We start from the raw sequence: 20,453 nt of genomic DNA, 5'->3' as shown, positions 1-20,453 counted from the left end.
CCAGGAATGGACTCTCGTCTCAGAGCTTGGGTACCTGCCATTTCCTTATCCTGGAACTCTCCTGTGCTTGGCTTTCCCCCTCAATTCATTCAGATCTCTTTGCAAAGTTCAACAGCATCTCTTGTCACTCTCCATTCCCTCAGCCTGTTTTCTTTTTTTCTTCAGAGTACTTCCAACTTCTGAAATTATCTTACACATGTTTATTGTCTATTATTCCTCCAAAAATGTAAAAAGGGGTTTTTATTTATAAGTACATCTCTGCCTAGAGAAGAATGCCTGTAGGGACTTAATAAGTAATTTTTGAGAGAATGATTTATTTAATTCTCATTACAGTCCTAAGAGATAGATATTACTGAATGCCCACTTCATAGGTTGACCAAATTGAATCTTAGAGGAGTTAAATAAACTTACCCCAAACCCACTGAGTTCTGAAGTTAAGAGAGCAGGACATGCCTTGGGTTAGCTTTGACTGGTATGTATTTCAGATATGATCAACTGGATTCATTATATACACAAGTAGCAAATCTGATTGGAGAACAAGTTATGCGGGAGAGAAAGGGAGAGAAAAAACAATGTATAAAAGTTTTTATTTTCCCAAGGGGAGAAGCTCACAGGTGATGGTTACATTCTTGAGGCTAAAGCAGAAATGTATTATATAGCTAAATAGGACCCAGTTATAGAACCTTGAGCCCTGACACCACTGGGGAGTAGGAATAGAAGAACCAGTATTAGAGCAAGTCTCCTGGCAGTGTACAAGGAGGCAAGGAACCAACGGGGTCTGGGACTGTTGGAGCAAATTAGTTAGCCAGTAGGCCTAGGTCTCTGCAGTGAGTTGGGAGTTCCCTGAGGCAGCACTTGAGTACAGAAATCAGTCATAAACCAAATGATTTTAAGTTGAATACTTCCTGCCATTAGTGTGTTTGTATGCTTACAAGCAAGAATAGCAAAAATGGAAAACCATAAAGAAAAATAATGGAGAGATGGTATGAGATGTGATTGACATTAGGCTGGTCACCCAGCTCTTCCAGGGATGGGTGTGTTGCCCAGCTGGGGGAGTGGCTGAGAGGTATAAGTAAAAAGGCCTGACTACTTTGATCCAATCGAGGCCCAAGTACTTCAAGTCCCCTGCAACATGTACTTCTGCAGAACCTCATCTGTGATAGTAGATTTAGTTGCTCAGCTAACAAAATGTCTCTATTGGTACACTGGCACCAAGAGTGGTAGGTTCTGGTTGTCTAGTGGTGAGCACAACAGTCATACTCCCTGGCCTCCTATGGATAATCACTTAGTGAGTGGGTAGAGGTTAAATAAAATAAAAAATTAAAATAATATATGGTACTAAAGTGCCATTAGTGTCTGGAAAAACATAAAACCCCCATAATATTGACAACTCTATTAGTTAACATATATGTAAAGTACTATTTTCATGTTAAAATAACAATATGGATATTTACTCAGAGCACTTTATCAAAATAACACCACAACAAAATTATTGGTATAACAAAATATTTATTTATTTAATCCTTTTAAATCTTTAATCTAAGTCAACCACTCAGTTACTTATGTTCTCATCAACTTAGATCATTGGCAAAATCAAAGAATACATACAGACTTTTGATATGAAAAAGGCAAATATGGACTCTAGTAGGGATCTTTGTTTCTACCTGCCCACCATCCACTACTCTTACAATGGCACCTGACTTTCCTGTGGTGAACTGCCTCTCTCCTACTATGGGTCCACGAGGTATACATCTAGTAATCAAGATTAGTACTTTTCTGTCCTGGCTCACAAATGTGTAATCCCAGGCAGACCAATGTCAAAGAGGTCCTGGATTTAGCCGGAACTATTACGCAAGAAGCTCTTATTCCCAGGGAATCAGAAAGCCGGCAAAACATCAGTCTGGAGCTCCTGGTGGCCATTATTTTGCCTAAGAAGGAAGCCAACTGAATCCTTTAAAAACAGGTTTTAGAGAGTAGCTTAAAATTACAACTGGGGCACTAGATCTTAAGTCTCAAAACAACAGGGTCTTATCATTGTCAGATTATGACGTTATAATGCCATCTTTGAAAATAAATACACACTCATCCCAAGTCTCCGAAATCATTTTAGAATCTACCCTCTTTCTAGGAAGTAGCAAAATGAGAGAATGTTTTTAGTAGTCTGACAAAAACTGTCCATTATTCTCAACATTAAAAACTGAATGCAATGATTTAAAGAAAAGTAATACATTACTGTGTGCATAATATATACAGAATCATGTGGTTTCTAGTGATTAGAATTTCGTACTTGCAAAGGAATAGAAGACAGTGGCTGAGAAGCACATCCTCTCCTAAACAGTATGCTTAGGATGACTAATATTAAGGATTTGAACATAATACAGTTTTCCTCAGAGGAAACAATCTTAGTTTCTAAAGAGCATTCACTTCTGACATCTCAATTCCTGATTTTAGTGGCTGCACACTGTGTACCTCTGTGCCACACTTAGGACAAGTAAAGTACACGTCAAATAAGAAACTACTTTTAACACAGTAGTAACAGAAGATGTGCTCACATCCTATGGTGTGAGGCATGGTGGGCCACTCTCCACACAGAGAACACTGTTTGCCACTGGTGGATAACGTATTGTCACTATTAGAAGCACCAGTAAGAGGAATACACCATGAAGACAACTTAGCTTTCAATTTCTGGATATTAATAAGTGGTAAGAGAAAAATCAGAAACTCAGCAAAACCATGCCAGAGAAGTTCCCTATTCATATACTCAAAGCCAACTTCACGTATGTTTTGGGGCTTGCAAAATACAGAACGAATGCCTAGGAGACGTTCTGTCAAAGTTGCAAACTTGCCCCTCTGAAGGAAAATCAGGAAATTAATGAGCCCACCTAATTTAAAAAGTCCAACCATGATATTCATACACTGCCTGGCTTTCCCAAATGATGCCAAATGACGGTTTCGAAATAGGTCATAGCAGCGCTCTTCCAGCCACGTCCCGCCAATTGTACACACAGCATACCACAGCTTCTGATTCTTACTTGGTGGCTGGTACCTCAGCTTTGGGGAAAAATCATTTTTATACTGAATATTCAAAATGGATTGTCCCACAGTGGCATTTTTAGAATAGATGGTGAATCGCCACAAGAAAAGCCACAGTAATGCTTTCACCTCTGGTTCAAAGTGGGCTAACAGCCCTGGCTTAAATCCATGAAAGCACTGAGAAAACTGGGACCAAACTAACTGCTCCAGGGCCTTGTTCAGTTCAAGCGCATCCAACTGACTTATTCTCAGCACTCTGTTCGTCCTTTTCATGTTCTCTTCTCTGGAAGCCATGTCTTCTTGGAGGGTTTCTAGGGGTAAAGTACAATTAGGGAACATCAAACATTTGCAAGCTCGTACCATCTCCTCAACCTACGCATCTAAAACTGCAATACCCAAATGACCAGGGCCCACTGAAGATGGAGCTGGCAGTAGTTGTCAAGCAGCAGCAAACAATCACCTCTTATATGGAACCTTCCCTTTCTTCCCCCACTCCTCCCTCCCTCCCTTCTTTTCTTTGCTCTTCTTCTTCTTCTCCGCCCCTGCCCCCTGCCCTTTTCTGGACCCTCTTCATCAAAGGAATAACAGGTTATAGCAAGTTGTACCCTTTTCCACAGATATCTCCATGTAATCCTCCTTGGTCATTTTAGCAGGGAGATAATAAAATCCTGATACTAACAGTGATGAGCCTAAATAATAACATGACTAATGGAGAAATACATGAACTTAATAAATATAGAGAACTCTATGGAACATTCTAACGGATGGTAAGTCAAGACCTCAGGTTAATTGCCAGCACTTCTACTGACTCCAAAGGTATATATATATTTTTTAACAAGTCATTTAATCTTTCTGAAATATGTTTTATTATCTATAAAGTTAGGAGAAAGAATTAAATGACCAATCAGTGTTTATTATGCTATCACACTATGGCAGAAACGGAGTACTAGCATAAAACAACATGAGTGCAGAAATGCTGTTATTCAGATATTAAGAAGATACACATCATACAGTCTTCTAAGAAAAACATGATGTAGAAGTATATACAAAGACTATTTCATAAATTAACTAAGGAATCCCAGAGGTACTAAGGGGACAAAAAACTTTTAAAATGAATTAGAAAAAGCTGATTAATGGTTAGCTAGGTATGACTGACTCATTCAAAACACACTTATTAAATGCCTATTATGTACATGCCACAATGACTAAAACACTCTGGCTGCTATTGTCAAGGAGTGTACAGACCAGGTTAGGTATTTTACTTATTATTTAAAAAACTGGTAAATTCAAACTATGACAAGAAATCTGTTTCAGCTTAGTTTCTAAAATCAGCCCTGAACACATGGAGCTTGATCTAGATCATGCACGATTTCTGGGCCTTCAAAAGGCCTAGTGCACTAATTTAACACTAAGTTATAGAGGGAGGCATGTATCCCACTTAAGTTCATTGTCACCGACAGTGTGGCCATTGTGATCTTGGACAAGTGACTTTACCTATTTCTGCTTTATTTTTTTCACTTACAGAACTGAAGGCCAGAGATAAAATGACCTCTAAGTTCTTTCAAATTCTATTTATGATTTTTACTAAAAAGATATTAAATGTAACTTGTTAGAAGTTAAAGGACTGAAAGGTACATCCTAAAATAAAGTTGCACCTCTTGAAACTGGGAATGTATTTGACAATTAAGGAGGTTTTTGTTTTCTGACAATTACAAGGTTTTACAGAGGATGTTTTTATCTATCTATCTCTTTATTTAAGCAGAGGATGTTTTTAAATTATTCATAGATCTTAGATGACTTAGTGGCAGAAGACTACATACCTAACAAGTTCAAGCATAGGAAACAAAAGCGCCTACTGAATAATAGGTGTTTATTGCTGCTTTCTTCTCAGTCTAGATACTTGACAGGAATGCTTCTCTCCCATAAACATCCTCTGCCTTCTAGGGTCATCTCACCCTTTTTCCCTTTCCTGCAGTCCCTCAAAATTTCACAGTTTAGAGGTATGGGGGTGGCGGGGATTTTGCCACAAGTTCTGTGAAATCCTTGCCTCATACTAGCCGGGAGCTATAGGAAAAGAAGACGGGGGTTAGAACCGAGGTCCCTTTCTTCTCTCTACAAATCTCTTCAATCCCCAAGGTTTTGCTCTTTGCCCCAAATATTTTTCTAATCCATTCACTACCCTATCCCCTGCAGGCCTCTGCCTAAATTCAGCAGCTCTCATCTCTCTGTTGGATTACATCTAATTGGCCTATCCCACCTTCTGCCTTTTTCAGTGCATTTCCCACACTGCAGTTGTTCAAACACAAGCCTCCCAAACTATCCCAGCTTGCTTTCCTGCCTAACCTGTTGACCTCTAGTCATAAGGTGCCCCCTTTTCTTGTTCCCTAGTGAACATTTATGGTCTGTTCCCTCTATCTGGAACAGTTCGTTCCTGTGTTTTATTGAAAAATTCAGTTTTCAGTTTTTAAGTACTAAATTTTTAATAGGGGCTTAGGCATCACTTCCTTCTGACTCTCCAAACTTGAGTTGGCTGCCTCTTCTAGCTGTTCCCTTAGCACTCCATTCTTCACTTTCTTGGCCTCTATGTACTGTACACAGGCTACTTTTTAAATTGTCTACTTCCTCCACTAGAGGATAAACCCTGTTGCAAAGACTGAGTCTTGTTACAGTTGAATTTTAGCAACCAGCACAGCACTCAGTGCACATAATGCACACTACACGGACTAGATGAAGAAGATAAAGAAGGGGTAGGTGAAGGACAGAAAACACAAATCCTACCCAGTAGCCTTTAAAATTATTTCAAATTATCGTATCTGGACTATCGATTATTACCTATTTCAACATGTTTGTCATACATCTGCTGTTTACCAGTTACTGCTATAATAGTAAAACTGACACAGTCTCAACCCCTGGTGGAGACTACAATGTAGTGAGGTGAGGGGTGGGTAAGAATGTGCTATATAAAATAATAAACAGGCAATTACAATAAGGTGTTAGGAGTGATATGCAAGGGGGAATTCAGGGCATTATTTTTGTCATTAGACCTCAGAAGGTCAGAGAAAGCTTCAAAGAGATAATATCTCGACAACTACCTGAAGGATCAGCAGTGTCAGTCTGGTAAAGGAAGGTAAAGGAATGTCATACCAAGCAGAGAGAGAGCAGGTGACAAGGACTGAAGGTGCAAGGACAAAGGGCTGGAAAGGAAGACAGGAGACCAAAAGTAAAAGCCAAATTGTGGAGACTGTATTTTATCAAAATGGTAATGGGGAGCCACTGGATAGTTTAAGAAAAGAACTAATCAAATTTTTAGACAGCTTGTTCTGGCCACATTCAGAATGGATTTGAAGCTGAAAAGACTCGAGGCAGAGAGACCAGTTAAGATGATTATATGATTATTAAAGTGATCAAGGAGAAAGTTCTAAATTATAAGGGTATCAGCAGGGATGGAGAAAAACAGCTATCTTTAAAGCCATGAGTTAGAAGTGACATGGTTTAATGAGAAATAAGCCAAGAATAACTGACTTGAGTAACTACATGGTGGTAGTCCAGCTCTCTGAAATAGGAAACCCATGCAGTGATACAGGTTTCAAGGGAGAGGTAATAACCACAGTAGTGTCAGAGATCTGAGGCTCCTATGAGACAGCTAAAGCTCAGTAGGCAATTGTGTGGAGACAGGAGAGAAAATCTGGGTGGAGATTTTGTTGGGGGGGGGAGTGTGTCCCTCCGGTAGGACTAATCGACTTTAAATCTACTTGATCTACTTAAACGCTAAGATCAGGAAGGCAGTGAACTAAGCAGGAGCAGTAGATCCTGCCCACCTAAAACGCGCTCTGCTTTCTTTGTAATAATATAATCTTATTCTCATAGTTTTCCTGTTCCAGCTAGCATGGCTGTTCAACAGTTTTATTCACTGGCATCACATCCATCTTTGGGCTTTCAATCCCTCTATGCCACAGTCTTCACCATCAGTCCTGTCCTTCTTGGCTACTGGTTTTCAAACCTGAGCATTTATCATGATCACTTAGATTTCTTAAGACTGTAGTGTCTCAGAGCCAGAGTTTCTGAATCAGTAAGCCTGGAATGGGAGCCAAGAATCTGCATTTCTAACAAGCTTCCTGGGGATGTTGAGAATGAATGGGCCAGTCACTTCAAAGTGAAGTTCATTAATTTTTCTGGCATATCTACCATCCATACAGCTCCATGCTGCCTGCCAGCCCTCACATTTATTTCTGTTTAGTTCTCATCCCTATATCCACAAGGGCTGTTACAAATCTTACACTGACTCTGGCTCCCCCTTTCTTCGGTTAAGTAGATCCTGTGAGATTAGAGACTACTCCATGAATTCCACAAAGGCTATGGACATCAATACATCCTAGCCCTGCTGGGTGCTTGGGATGCAAAGATAAACAAAACATCTTGGCTCTCACTTAAGGACCCTAACCAAGGTCTAGTAAGCGAAGCAGGCAAGTAAACAGACAACTAGAATACTAACAAAGGCATATGGTATCACAGGTTCTCAAAGACAGTATAGAACATTTTGAAACTATCTCAACAGAAAAAGAATTCTAAAATCCATGCAAAAAGCTTCAATAAATATTATTATTCTCACTTTTCCTGCAGTTTACAAATTTTCTCTAGTTTATAAGCATTATGTAATTGAGGAAACAATTTTTTTTTTTTTAACCCCAGAAGCAAACTAAAATCCACAAAATGTTTGCATACATTTACCAAATCATCTCTATTACCTCATTATTACCTCTGGGATAAACTACAAACTTCTCAGATACAACCTAGCTCGAGTCTGTGCCACCCCCCTCAGTCCTAACTCTGGGCCTTTTCCCATGTATCCAAAACACTCGCCTTCCCTGCCAACTCTTCCCACTGCCCACAACTCTCTGCCCTTCACATTCCAACTTTATTTCAACATTCTCTGTGAAACCTTCATAACTATCTCCAACTCCTATTATCACCACCTTTAACTTTGACAGCAATTGTCTGTGCCACTCACTTGAGCCCTCAACTATCCTGTGATTTCAGTCATGTCAGTACATCTTCTTTCCCTAGTTTATCTGTAAGCTAGTTAAGGGAAAGTGCCTTATCTTACACTTATTTCTCAAAGCACCTGCCACCTAAAAAGAGAACGATTTCTAGCTCAGTTTCACTCATGCAAAATTCTATAATCCTTCATGGTGTGTGGGAATATAGCATATGACTTCTCTACTGTCACAGTGTCTACAACTCTGTTATCTTTCCCAGATTTCATATTCTGCAGTCAGCAAAGGAAGTTCTCAATTATTGTCAAATTACCCTTGAAAGGCTCTGACCATACTGGACATGGATAGAAGTTCAGCACTACCAGATCCCTCCTCTCGCCTCTCTCACATCCCAAGAATTGGACTGGATAGAGTGCTATTTTTTTTGAGTATCAGTTAAAATACATGGCCTGTGTTAGAGGACCAGTTATGCCAATTCATGTATCTTTAAAGATACATGAGTCTGACTGATTAGAGTCATAATCAGTTCTGCATTATGGCTGACGGATTTGTTACAATTGTAGAATAAACCCAAGGATGGACTCACAGTAGTTGCTCAATAAATGTTTGTTGAATCTATGTGCAACAGAATGAGAAATTTGGTAGTTAATTGGTATACTGACTGAATACTATATGAGAGCATCTGGATGAACTGAATGGTGAGGGAAGCCTTCTCTTCCTCAGGTTTCTTACTCATATTTAGTGAAAAACTGGTCTGAGGGAGTGATGTCTCAGAATCATCCATTTCAAATACTTCATTTCTGGAGGAATCATACTTATTATTTAGCAAAGATAGAAATTTTTAATGGCTGCCAGAAAAGGAGACTTAACACACTCTAACCAATCCAATATTTAATAATCTTTATTATCAAAAAATTCTTTCTTATCCCTTCTGTTACAGTTTAACATTTTTTTCCTTTCCTCTTTTTCTCCTTAGGCCTGGCCTCAGTGTAGATTAACAACAGCTGGGCTCGATCTCCTCCCTGTGTAAGACTCTTTAATGGACCAAAAGACTATCATTAAACTGTTCTTCAGCCTTTGCCTTTCCAGATGAGTAATTTCTCTATTTTTTTTGTTTTAGGTTTTATTTTCCAACATTTTAGTCATTTTTGTGACTTCTTTCAGTTATAAACATAGAACAGACACTGTCCATTACACACCACAGTCAAAGCAGAATACTCCTCCTTTGCTCTACATTCATATTTAGGCAACTTGACAGTAGAAAAACGTATATTTAAAATCAATTAGACCTGAGCTCCAGTTCCAGCTTTGTTACTTACTTGTTATGTGATCTTAGAAAAAGTCATTACTTCAGATTCTTTTTTTTCTTCTTAATTTTAGGAAGAGGCATGGGGGAGGGAGGAGGAAGAGAAATCTCAAGCAGACGCCATGCTGAGTGTGGCACCCAGCACGGAACCTGATGTGGGGCTTGATCTCACGACCCTGAGATCATAACCTGAGCTGAAACCTAGAGTCCAATACTTAGCCAACTGTGCCACCTAGGCACCCCTACCCTCAGATTCTTCAAAAAGTTGGGAAGAATAGCTACCACACACACAAAGTTGTTGACATTAAACCAGATAATGTTATGAAAGTCTGGAAACTGGAAAGTATCATTATTACTACATTACTGCTGCTTTGGCTAGGGAAGGGCATGAGAAGAAAAGGAGTCTAAGTCGATTTTGGCAAATTTATTTCAAAAGACTGAAATTTTCATTATTACTTATATTAATACCTCAATTTGTGGTGAAAGAACTTTTTTCTCCTCCAGGAAATACTAACTACAAAATTAATATATAATTGTGGTAGTAAACAGTGAACATGATGTCACTATTAAGCGTGCACATGGAGGCGGACTAGGTGGGAAGGGACAGAGACACGGTTCAGTGGAACACATCACACTCCTGTATCTTATCTGAAAGTAGATTATGGAGGGGGAATTCTGCGAGCCTGGGGATGGGCTTCAGCATGACCTGCTCCTTGGATATTTAACCCTCATCGATATGGTAATGCCTATTATCAGGAAGCAAAGAAACTTCAGGAATGCACACTGATAATATCTGACTCTAGGGTGCTTTGCTGAAATAGGGCATGGTACAGGCAGTCCACAGAGGCATCCAATTGTGGTTCATCACTAACATGTCACACTCCATTCCTCTTCCTTTCTTTTTTCCTCTTTTCAGGCAGATACATTCATTCTAGAATATTGGCGTCAGAGATGGGGAGGGCCCAGCAGTAGAAGAAACTTATAAAATAGAAATAACTAGAAGTTTAATCAGTCTGATCATGGAAACCTTTACCCTCCACTGCTGTACAACAATATTTGCCCATAATAGGTGTAAAGCACAGAAAAATATCATAAATGCCTTGAAGTCACAAAGTTATTTTCAAAATAATGTAAGGAGTGTGTTTTAGTGAACACTAATTCTCTGAAAAATGGCTCAATTTAACTAATATTTTTTGAGTGCTTACCAAATGCCAAGCAATCTCCTAGGTACCAGGGATTTAAGCCAAAAACTTAACTCTCAGTTCACTTCCTTTTATTCAAGCTTTTTTAAAGAAATAGAACGTTACTATAATCAGGACTAACCAAAACAAAGAATGAATCTTGAAATGTGAAGACACCATGAAGGATCACAGAACTCCCCTGGCAGAAAAGAAAAAAAATGACATTTAAGACACAAGAACAGGCTGTGCAAACCCCAGATATGTGCAAGCCATGAAACCTGGCCATGGTTTATCTGGGAGATACTGGGGTGAGTTCCAAAAGGATCTGCCTCCTTAGTGATTTAACCTTCATTCACTGTGGCTGTGCCTGTTACCTGGAAGCAAAGACTCAAGTCATCTGCCATGACTGAGCAAAACAGGCCAGCAGGAGAGGCTGGCTGAAGAGTTAACCCACTGCAAAAAGCCCACTATAGGGAAACCGGAATGATTTCACAGGCATGAACAATCACTAAGGAGAAGAGACATAATGAGATATATTTTTAAAAGTTGAATCTATTGATAGCAGAGTTCAAGAAGAAAACAAATGCTAAAGCTCCCGAAGACCGGTGAGAGGGTATGTACTACAATACAAGGCCCTTAACGAAGGTGCTAATAACTTTCTAAAAGAGTTAAAGTAATGGACTGCTTCATTAAGAACTAATCAAAATCAAAAAGATTATGGCGCCTTCACATTTTTGGATCAAAAATCCCCCCCCTTCTTTTTTTTTTTTTTTTTGTAAACCAGTACTTTCCTGATTCTGTTACACTGATTGCCATCCACACCCTACATTAAGCCAGTCTATTTCTACTTACCTTCAGGAATTTAGTTTAAGTAAGGTTTAGTGATCCCCATATTACAGGTTCTTGTAGATTAGTATCTAGTTTCACAAAAGTAGGCTCCAACTTGAATAGTTAAAAAAAATACAAACTAATCTTTTTCTTTAAAGCTGGGATTGTTCAGAATTGAAACGAACACCATCAGATTTAATTCAAATTGATTTTTCCAGAATGTCAAAAAACAGGCAATACCTTTTCCTACTCTGCCATGAAATCTCATTCTTTTAATACACAATTCTATAACCCTTTCCCTTCTCAATCCCCATTTCCCAAATTGCACTAATTTAAGATTCTAAAGGGCCAACACAGAGGGAAACATTTATAGTCATGCAAAGAGACTCATAAAAATAATTAAAAGTGTAATTGGCATTACACAGTATGTGTTTAGTGAAGGATACTACTACATTAAGGATATGGAAAAAGATAGTCAAGGCAAATTATAGCATCTATAGGGTTAGTCTGATTAACTTATCCCATAAATATGTTTAAGACAAAATGATCTAGCACTAAAAACTATTAAGAAGGTCCCCTGCTGACGTTTTATCACTAGACATGTCATACAGCTTTTCTTTCAGAAAAAAAAAACCCTGAAATTTGTTTACGAAGAGCAGTAATATATAAACCTATTTTTAAATAGCTCATCCTTTTTTTTTTTTTTTTAAAGATTTTATTTATTTATTTGACAGAGAGAGACAAGAGAGACACAGCGAGAGAGGGAACACAAGCAGGGGCAGTGGGAGAGGGAGAAGCAGGCTTCCTGCAGAGCAGGGAGCCCGATGTAGGGCTCCATTCTAGGACCCTGGGATTATGACCTGAGCCGAAGGCAGACACTTAACGACTGAATCACCCAGGTGTCCTTATCCTTCCCTTTTATGCTTTCCATTACCCCAAATAAAAACTTTGTCATCTATATCACATCCCAAAACCAAAACAAACAACTGAATCACACTAAAGAAGGAAGAATTTTCAGAATGTATTTCTGAGCTTATACTGAGTATAGTACAAATTATGAATGAATGTATTTTACTTAAAACATGTTATTGACAGAAATCTATCAATAATAATGTGAGTATTGTCAAGGGCCTGTCAATATTAATGTAATTATGATTAAGAGGATAACATGGATTTTTAGCTATAATACCAAGTAACATCTCCTACATTGCTGCTATCAATATACACATTATTATTGACCTGTTCCAAGACTCTCAGTACTAGATGTATTACCATTAGGCATATTTGTCAATGCATGCTGCCTACAAAAACTCTACATTTAAATTTACAGTCCTGTAAACTTTGTCAGCAGAAACATGTGATCCCAAGTATCCTCTAAGGTACCAAACCCATGTATGCACCCACTGCCAAACCATCCTTTTTCAGATCCACAATAATGAACTAGTTTTTAGTATGACAATGCTGCTGCCACACTATCCTGAGGGTTCAAGTAATCAAAATGGATGGGACAATATACTAATTTTTTTCCTTTTAGGTTTGAAAAAATTTTAAACTTATGTTTCATATTATGAGGTTATGTGAATAAAGTTCTATAACTGGAGATCTTAAGCTTTGAACCTACACCCTACTTTTTATTTCCTTTGTGTAGTCAGATAGATTTACTGTCCATTGTATTGAAATCAATACTAATAAATGGGACATGCATCAAAGAGGGATTTAACAGGACACCGATTCCCAGAACACATTTCAAACATGAGCAAAAGAGAAAAAGCTATGACTGAGACCCATTAGGACACTGTGACCTCTGGCACTGTGAATAGGCCTAAAAATCAACAACCAGAAGTTCAAATCCCACTTCTGCCACAGGCTTGCTAAATGACCTGTCACTACTGTTTTGTTCTACTCTTTCATCAAATATAAAGCAAGTTTCAATAATTTATAGATATCAAATGTTATATATCCAAATTATGCTCTTTGGATATGGATAGGATATGTTGAAATTTTAAAGTTCTATTGTAGACACTAGACTTCTTCTAGCTATATACTTAACGTAATCCTCATCAAAACCCAAACAGGAATTTTGGGACTGGTAGTGAGTACACAATAAAATGTTTTAGGATAAACTTCAAAATCTCATAAATTGCTCAAAAAGATGAACAAAGATAAGTAACTTGTCCTAGCAGATGGGAAATATAGATATATTTTTTAATTTGGAAAAAAAAGGGAACTCAAATCAAATACTACCATCATCAAGATTATAATTAGTCTTAAACAACTGAGTACCCTATTTCATTTACTTATTTAAGACACTTATTCAAGTATCTAAAACTAACATCAATGTTTCCCTCTGGTTTTTTTAAACCTTAAAACAGAATTTTCAATACCCTGGCCAAGCTTTACAAATACATTTTTAAGAGAAAAGCATGGCACTCATAATCTTCTCTTTTAGAAAGTTGATACTTCTGAGTCTTTAAGAGAAAAAGCATGTTGTGAAAATAAAAAGCAGATGTTTGAGTGAATATGGGGAAAGAGAGTTAAACTGGTTCTGATTAGTTCTGTATCTTAGACCAGGTTCACCAACAGGCTGTGTGACTTTGGACAAGTCATTTTATCACACTATACTCTCTAGCAGTTAAAAGATACAAATATAAATTTCAAAAAATCAACTTTGCAAAGTCTACCTATCTAGAATCCTTATAAGAACTATTTTAGGAAACCTTGGAAGAGGAAGAAAAAAGAACAGCCATTTCCAACTACAGAAATGAAAATGCTGAGTGTGAAAAAGGCTAGAGAAACTGCAGAAATTAGAATGGAACATGAGAGACAGAGACACAATCATAGAAAAAAAAAAAAAGCAAAAAAGCAAAGCATCTGGAAGACAATACCCACCAATTTATGAGTTTATGACTGAAGTACATGTATACCGCTTACCAGTTATCAAGTGCTAACAAGGGACTATCATACCTAAGTATCCTTTGCAAAATTAAATATTAAATCATTTGATCCTTACCAGTATTATGAAAGAGGTTCTTTTATCATTTACATTTTAAAACAAGGAAACTAAAGCACAGAGAGATTAGCTGACTTGTATAAATCACACAACTAGAAGTGGCAGAGCCATGCTCCGAACTAGTATCCTTGACTGACAAGGTGTGATGGGCCTAAAAGATGAACAGAAGTACTTTAGAAGGACACCACAGGACATGCAAATGGGGCTATTTTAAAAGTCTAAACACTAAGAGATAGACATGAATTACAGCAAAAATTACACTCCAAGAATGAACAAACAAAGCCACAAGAAATATATGAAGCAACTAGATCTTTAAGTACTCCATAAATTTAGAAAAGTGCTCTAGAACCTAAGAAGAGAATTTTAAATAACTTGCAAATTACTGGCACACATGTTTAACTGCATATTTTATGGCATTCAAGACAACATGGAGGGACACCTGGGTAGCTCAGTTGGTTAAGCCTATGCCTTCAGCTCAAGACATGATCCCAGGACTCTGGGATCTGAGTATCTCATCAGCATCTTGCTCAGCAAAAAGCCTGCTTCTTCCTCTGTCTGCTGCTCCCCTTGCTTGTATGCTTTCTCTCTGTCTCTGACAAATAAATAAATCTTAAAAAAAAAAAAAAAGAGAGAGAGAGACAGAGGCAGAGACAGACAGACAACATGGAAATATCCACAAAGGAACAGAGGTATTAGCAATGGGAAAAAAGGAAGTACCATGTAATACATCATTGTGTGTGAGGCATTATGTTTTCTTCACACTCTTTATCTCATTTAATCCTCATAACACAGTAAATACTATCATGTCCATTTTAAAAGAAAAAATTAGATGTGAGGAGATTAACAACCTGTTTAGGTTGGACTGACAATCAGTAAATTTCCGGTAAATAGTAGAGAAACTGTGGAACACACAAGGGAAGTTAATAAGTAGTAAGAATATGTGGTAAACCTGGAACAAATTCAATCCCACAGAGCTCAAAGCAAATTATTTTTCCCTCAAGATCATTCAAAAGACCAGACTGCCAGTCAAGCTTCCAGGACAGTAAATGGGGAAATAAAGCAAAGGACTGTGGTAAAGTTGCCCATGTTGCCTGGGATGCATCTAGAGTACATTCTCTCTCCCTGACTCTACACATGTGGTCAGAAAACCATTCAAAGAGCCTGAATGCCCAATATGAACAAAGGGAGTATGTGGGTGAAAAAATGAGGCATGAGCATTCATTTAATTGTTATGAACACATACTATATGCAAGACAGAGGAAATGCCAATTCATTTAACACTAGAAGGGAACAGTTATACAGAATCAAAATGGAATTACTCGATAGCTCTTGGGTTTTTTTGTCTTAATAGTAAGAAGACAAGACAGCATGGATGAAATTTTATCTCACCTTATTCACAGGCAGTTAAGAAGGGAAAAGTCTGAAAAAAAAAAAAAAGAGAACATATTAAATAGAATAAAGTGCAATATAGAAAAGGGCATTTTGATTGTATAGATGGTAAAAGACTGAAAAGTTGTTGATTAACATTGCACAATGGGAAGGACAGAGGGTGCTAGACATCGTCTTCCCTGCTTCCACTTCCACGTAGAGAAATAACAATACTGGCATTTGCAGTGCCAGGATTACATGGGGGCAAATGGAGCAGTACAGAGCTCTTCTCCAGAGATTTCTTCCACATACCAAAGGAACTGAAGAGGAACATGGAATGTTTAGAAACTGCTGTCATTTCACAGGAAGGAGGTAAAGGGGACATCCAATTTGTTTTGAAGTTGCCCAAGATAATCAAGGGAGGAAAAAAAAAAGGAGCAAGTGATTCAGAGCAGAACTTTCGTTCAGAAATAAAGATTGTGCATATGGCATACGTTTTCCGTATGCCATAGGAACCTGAGCACAGTGAGTGCAAGAGAGAAAGAAACTTTAAAATTACCTGAAACTGTTAGAAAAACATGGGGCTGAGACTTAAAATGCAAATTTACTAGCTATGCAATGTTGGGCAAGGCTGTTAACATCTTTAAGATTCAGTCACAGAATATGTAAAATGAAAAATATCTGCCCTTCCTATTGCAAAGATTATTATAAGCTTCAAAATTAAGCAAAAAATTTTATGGCTAAAATACCAGGGAAGAAGGAATAGAGAAGAATAAAGAAATATGATTATGATCACAAAAAATTAAATTTGAAGTTTGTATTTGTTAAACAAATTAGACAATATAGACCTGTTTTTGACTTTTAGTAATAAATTAACGATGAATGTATCTTTTACTATTAAAAAAAGTTACTAATCGAATGAATACACATTGGATACAAATGAGTACTCTGAAACAGAATCATAATGCTAGAAGTAAACCCAGATCACCTACTCTAAGATATGAATTTAAATTTCTTAACAGAAACACGTTTCAAACAGAACACATACAAGAGCTGTTCTTGTAAAAAACGGCTGTCTGTTTGGTTTGTCTCTCCACTGTGCGGTTCCAGGAAATTTATATAGGAATTCTTCTTCAGAACAGATTTCAAACCACAGATTGAATGCTACCCCAATCCCTAAAAATGAAGAGAATAAGGCCATGAGGTAGGGCTGGTCAAAGGAAACCAGAGTCAGGACTAGCACTCTATGTTCTTTACTTAGTTTAGTATTCTTTCTACTATGTCCTGTTACTTCCATTTTCTTTATCTTTTTTTTTTTTTTAAGGAAAAAAATACATACATAACAAATAATAATAAAATAAATAAATAAGCATATATGTACTTTTTTAAAGGTTTTTTTTGTGTGTGTTGTTTGGTTTTTTGCATTTGTTTTTTACTTCTTAAATAATTCCATTATCTTTCTTCTTTTCAGTCCCCTCTGACTCAAATCACTGAACTCTAATAGTTCTGGATACATGTATTTGATAATATGGGCAGATCCGAGAGAAGATAAAGTGAAAAAAAAAAAAAAAAAAGAAGTCGACCATCCTAAGTTTATTTTGTTCAGGTTTAACTAACGAAAACACATTAGGGGAAGACGTTTAGACTGCAAACTGTGGTGTCGATCAAGTCTCAAACTTCCTGTAACTGCCTGAAATGGTTAAGGTAAAAAATTCTTAAGGGGGATCGCAGAATACCAGAATATATTAGATGTGGACATGCAACAACTTGGTCTCGGGAAAAGCCCTTTCACTCAATGTGGTATTTTTGGAAAATGGGACCTAAGAAAAGAAAGAAAGAAACCATGTCTTTTAACTGAAAGCACCAGAAGAAAAATGTCAATTATTTCCGCACTCTCCGTTATCAAAAATCAGTGTTGAATATATAACACACTAACAGCAAGCAATTATGTAAGACCATTCTCAACAGCTCTTCTTCCCCAAGAAAATTAAAACGGCTTCCAAGTTCACAGGCTTTCAATAGAAACTTAAGCATTGACCTCAATTTCTGGACCAAATATAACACTTTTAAGTATGCGCCATCCGATATTACGTAGTCAGGACACTGCGTAATTTTTTAGAGCCACTCTTAAAAAGCCAATCTCCCCCCGGACAAGGGCGCGGAGAAGATTTTGAAGTATTGCAGAAAGTGACCTCGTGGAAGGCAAAGGAACTCAAAACTAGCTGTGGTTTTTTTGTTTTTTGATTTTTTTTTTCTTTTAATGGTGCCATTCTGAGACTATTTTCAGGAGCTCGGGCCTACTTCATTGCCTTCCCCAGATCAGACTCTGATTTTGCTTCTTCCAGGAAAACAGAAGCCCATAAACAGACAAACTCAAGCTAAGGGCGACAGCGACAAGGTCGCGAAACTCCACGCCCTCCCAGCTGTAGGGCAGACCGCAGGTTTGCACTCCGGCTCTCTCGGGCAGACACTGACCTTAGGAGTCTGCGAAACGCCCCCGTTCCACGTAACTTTCTCTGAGACATTTTCTGGGAAGCTTGGCTTCTCCTAGCAGAACCTGGATTACCCAGGCTTCCGGAACTCGCGGGCTTCCGGAGCGACGCAGGACCCGGAAGTGTCTGAGAAAAAAGGGGAAATTAAACCAAGGAGAACTAAGCTTCCGAGCGCGGCCCAGCAACAGCGATCGCGTTAGAACCGAAGGGCCGAAGGGCCGAAGGGCCGAAAGGCCGAAGAGCCGAAGAGCCGAACAGGACACCGGCGCGCGGTGATTGGTGGGCTGGCCACTCTGAGGAAACCGTATCTGATTGGCAGGGCAGTCGCGAACCCGTCAGCCCCGGGTCGGGGCCGCGCGTGAAGAGGCCTCGGTGTCAAGAGGCCGCGGGGAAGTCGGGGCTCTCTGAGGGCAGGGTTTTCTCTGCCCTCGGACAGCGCGGCGTGCCGCCGGACAAGCGCCGCCGAGTGGCAGTGGGGCGCCTCGGCAGCTCCTCGGCTGGCTTCTGGCTCGCCCTGGGAGAGGGCTCACAGCGGGATAGCCTTTTGGGGAGAGGAGCCTTCGGGGGAGGCGGGCGGCAGCTTCGGGGCAGGAGCTTTTTGCTGCGCGTGCGTGGCGTGGGTGGGTAGCTTGCTGACTCGTGCAGGTTTAGGAAGGAGGGTCGCCTAGTCCAGTTAGCCGTCCGGCTCCACAGCCTTGGCCCGAGAGGCCCTGGGCGCGCTCGCTCGGTGGGGGAGTGAGCAGCTGGGCGCAGCAGGGCCCGTCAGAATGACCCGGGAACGCGTAGAGCACGGACAGCCAGATCGCCCACCCCTGGGTAACGAAGTCCGAATTTCTAGGACTGGCGCCCGAGGGAACGTATTTTTTGAGCGTTCACCAGGCAATTCTATGTAGCTCCGTGAACTGCCACTGCCTCCTGATTCGGCAGTACGGACAGTAGTGTTAGCTGGCCGGTTCGCTCCGAGCTTTGGAGAGAGGTGAGGCAAGCCTTCCTGCACGTAGTAGGTCTTGAGAACGCTTTAGTTACTGCCTCACCCCGCTGTCTTCCCCCCAGGAGCACAGTCCTCCAGCAGCTGGACTGTGCCATGTCCCTGAGCGTATCCTGTAGAAACAGGATTGCAAGACAGCTTTTTAAGTTGTTTTTTTTTTTTTTTTTTTTTAATAATTTTTCTGTGGAACAGAGTTCATGTTCTGTTCGCCAGATGATGAAACATTAGGGATAAAAGAACACTTATTAATGAATCATAACACTGATCACATTCATTTTTACATCAAAGGTGTACAAGTTAGCCTACTTCTGGCCGCAGTTTTGTTGTCTTCCATCCGTTAAGGAGATCTGGGAAAAAGCAGTCCTAAGAAGGGTGATGGTGATGGTTTCCCGAATTAGTAAACAAACAAAACAAAACAAAACCACTTCCCAGCACAGGAACCAACAGTACAAATGAGACAAGTTATTGGGGTGTGTAGTTCACTTAGGCACGGGAGGGGGGATTTTTCTAGAGCCGCAGGTGCCTGATGAGGTCGTTGCTCGCCGCCTGAAATGGGGGGAGGCCAAATGGAGGTCTGAGTAAAACGCACATTGGATTTCTACAGATACGTTATGGGAAAGAAAGAATGTGAACTAGTTCATTTTATGTGGATGACACGCTGATATGGGAACGTTTTTGAAAATTTAAAATTACGTATGTGGTTCGGATTACACGTGTTGAATGGTGCTTTTCTGGAGGGTAAGACAGTCTTTTTGAAGAAGACCATGGCTTTCACTGAGTAATTGTGAAAGAAGGCAGCCCTGTTGTACTTTCCAGGCAGGCCAGCAGATACACTTGCTTTATTTAATTTTTATGAAAGTGGGAGAACACCCCAAAAGAGTAATACAGAGGACATTTCCAGAAAGCCAAGTTCTTATTCATGGAACCTTAGGTATGTCACATGAACATCACAATAGGTGTTACTAATAATAAATGTACCAAGCTAGCAAGATATTTGACTTAGGTTTAATGAATCTGATTCAAAATGTAAAACATGTAGAACATTTAAGATTTTGGTTGAAAATGTTTAAAATAAGCTCCAACTTTTGTCATTTAATGTCTTGATATAGTATACCTCTTTAGTTTTCCAGTGAGCTAGTAAACTGAAATTTCAGGGAAACCTTACTTCTAATTTTCTATACTTAATTTAAAAACACATTTGTTTTTCATTCCTTTATTTAACAAAAGCCTGCTGGGGCCCAGGGGTATTGCTA

General features: G+C 39.1%; 1 protein-coding gene and 1 long non-coding RNA gene across 10 annotated transcripts in view; one reads left to right on the top strand and one right to left on the bottom strand.

The window, feature by feature from the left end:
* Positions 1-1,489: 1,489 nt before the first annotated feature.
* PEX2 (peroxisomal biogenesis factor 2) lies at positions 1,490-19,167 on the bottom strand. Of its 7 annotated transcripts, none has more exons than XM_082719656.1 (5): positions 18,196-18,351; positions 16,769-16,896; positions 15,742-15,772; positions 14,792-14,961; positions 1,490-3,344 (listed from the first exon to the last, which is right to left on the bottom strand). In XM_082719656.1, the coding sequence occupies exon 5, from the start codon at positions 3,325-3,327 to the stop codon at positions 2,410-2,412; it is 918 nt and encodes a 305-aa protein (XP_082575782.1). In that variant the 5' UTR covers positions 3,328-3,344; positions 14,792-14,961; positions 15,742-15,772; positions 16,769-16,896; positions 18,196-18,351; the 3' UTR covers positions 1,490-2,409. The 7 variants fall into 7 exon arrangements, with proteins under 7 accessions (XP_082575782.1, XP_082575783.1, XP_082575781.1 ...); XM_082719657.1 differs by lacking the exon at positions 14,792-14,961 and adding an exon at positions 10,657-10,713; XM_082719655.1 differs by lacking the exon at positions 14,792-14,961 and having other exon boundaries at positions 18,196-19,167.
* The window catches only part of LOC309859162, a 17,625-nt gene continuing 16,276 nt past the window's right edge, over positions 19,105-20,453 (top strand). For 2 of the 3 annotated variants that reach the window (XR_014308566.1, XR_014308568.1), the window contains exon 1: positions 19,257-19,938. This is a non-coding gene — a long non-coding RNA (uncharacterized lncRNA). Of the gene's footprint in view, positions 19,189-19,256; positions 19,939-20,453 lie in introns of those variants that run through there. The other variant, XR_014308567.1, reaches the window with a different exon arrangement.

This window comes from Mustela nivalis (genome assembly GCF_964662115.1).
Source record: "Mustela nivalis genome assembly, chromosome: 2".
Taxonomy (NCBI): domain Eukaryota; kingdom Metazoa; phylum Chordata; class Mammalia; order Carnivora; family Mustelidae; genus Mustela; species Mustela nivalis.
This window is presented reverse-complemented; position numbering and strand designations above follow the sequence as displayed.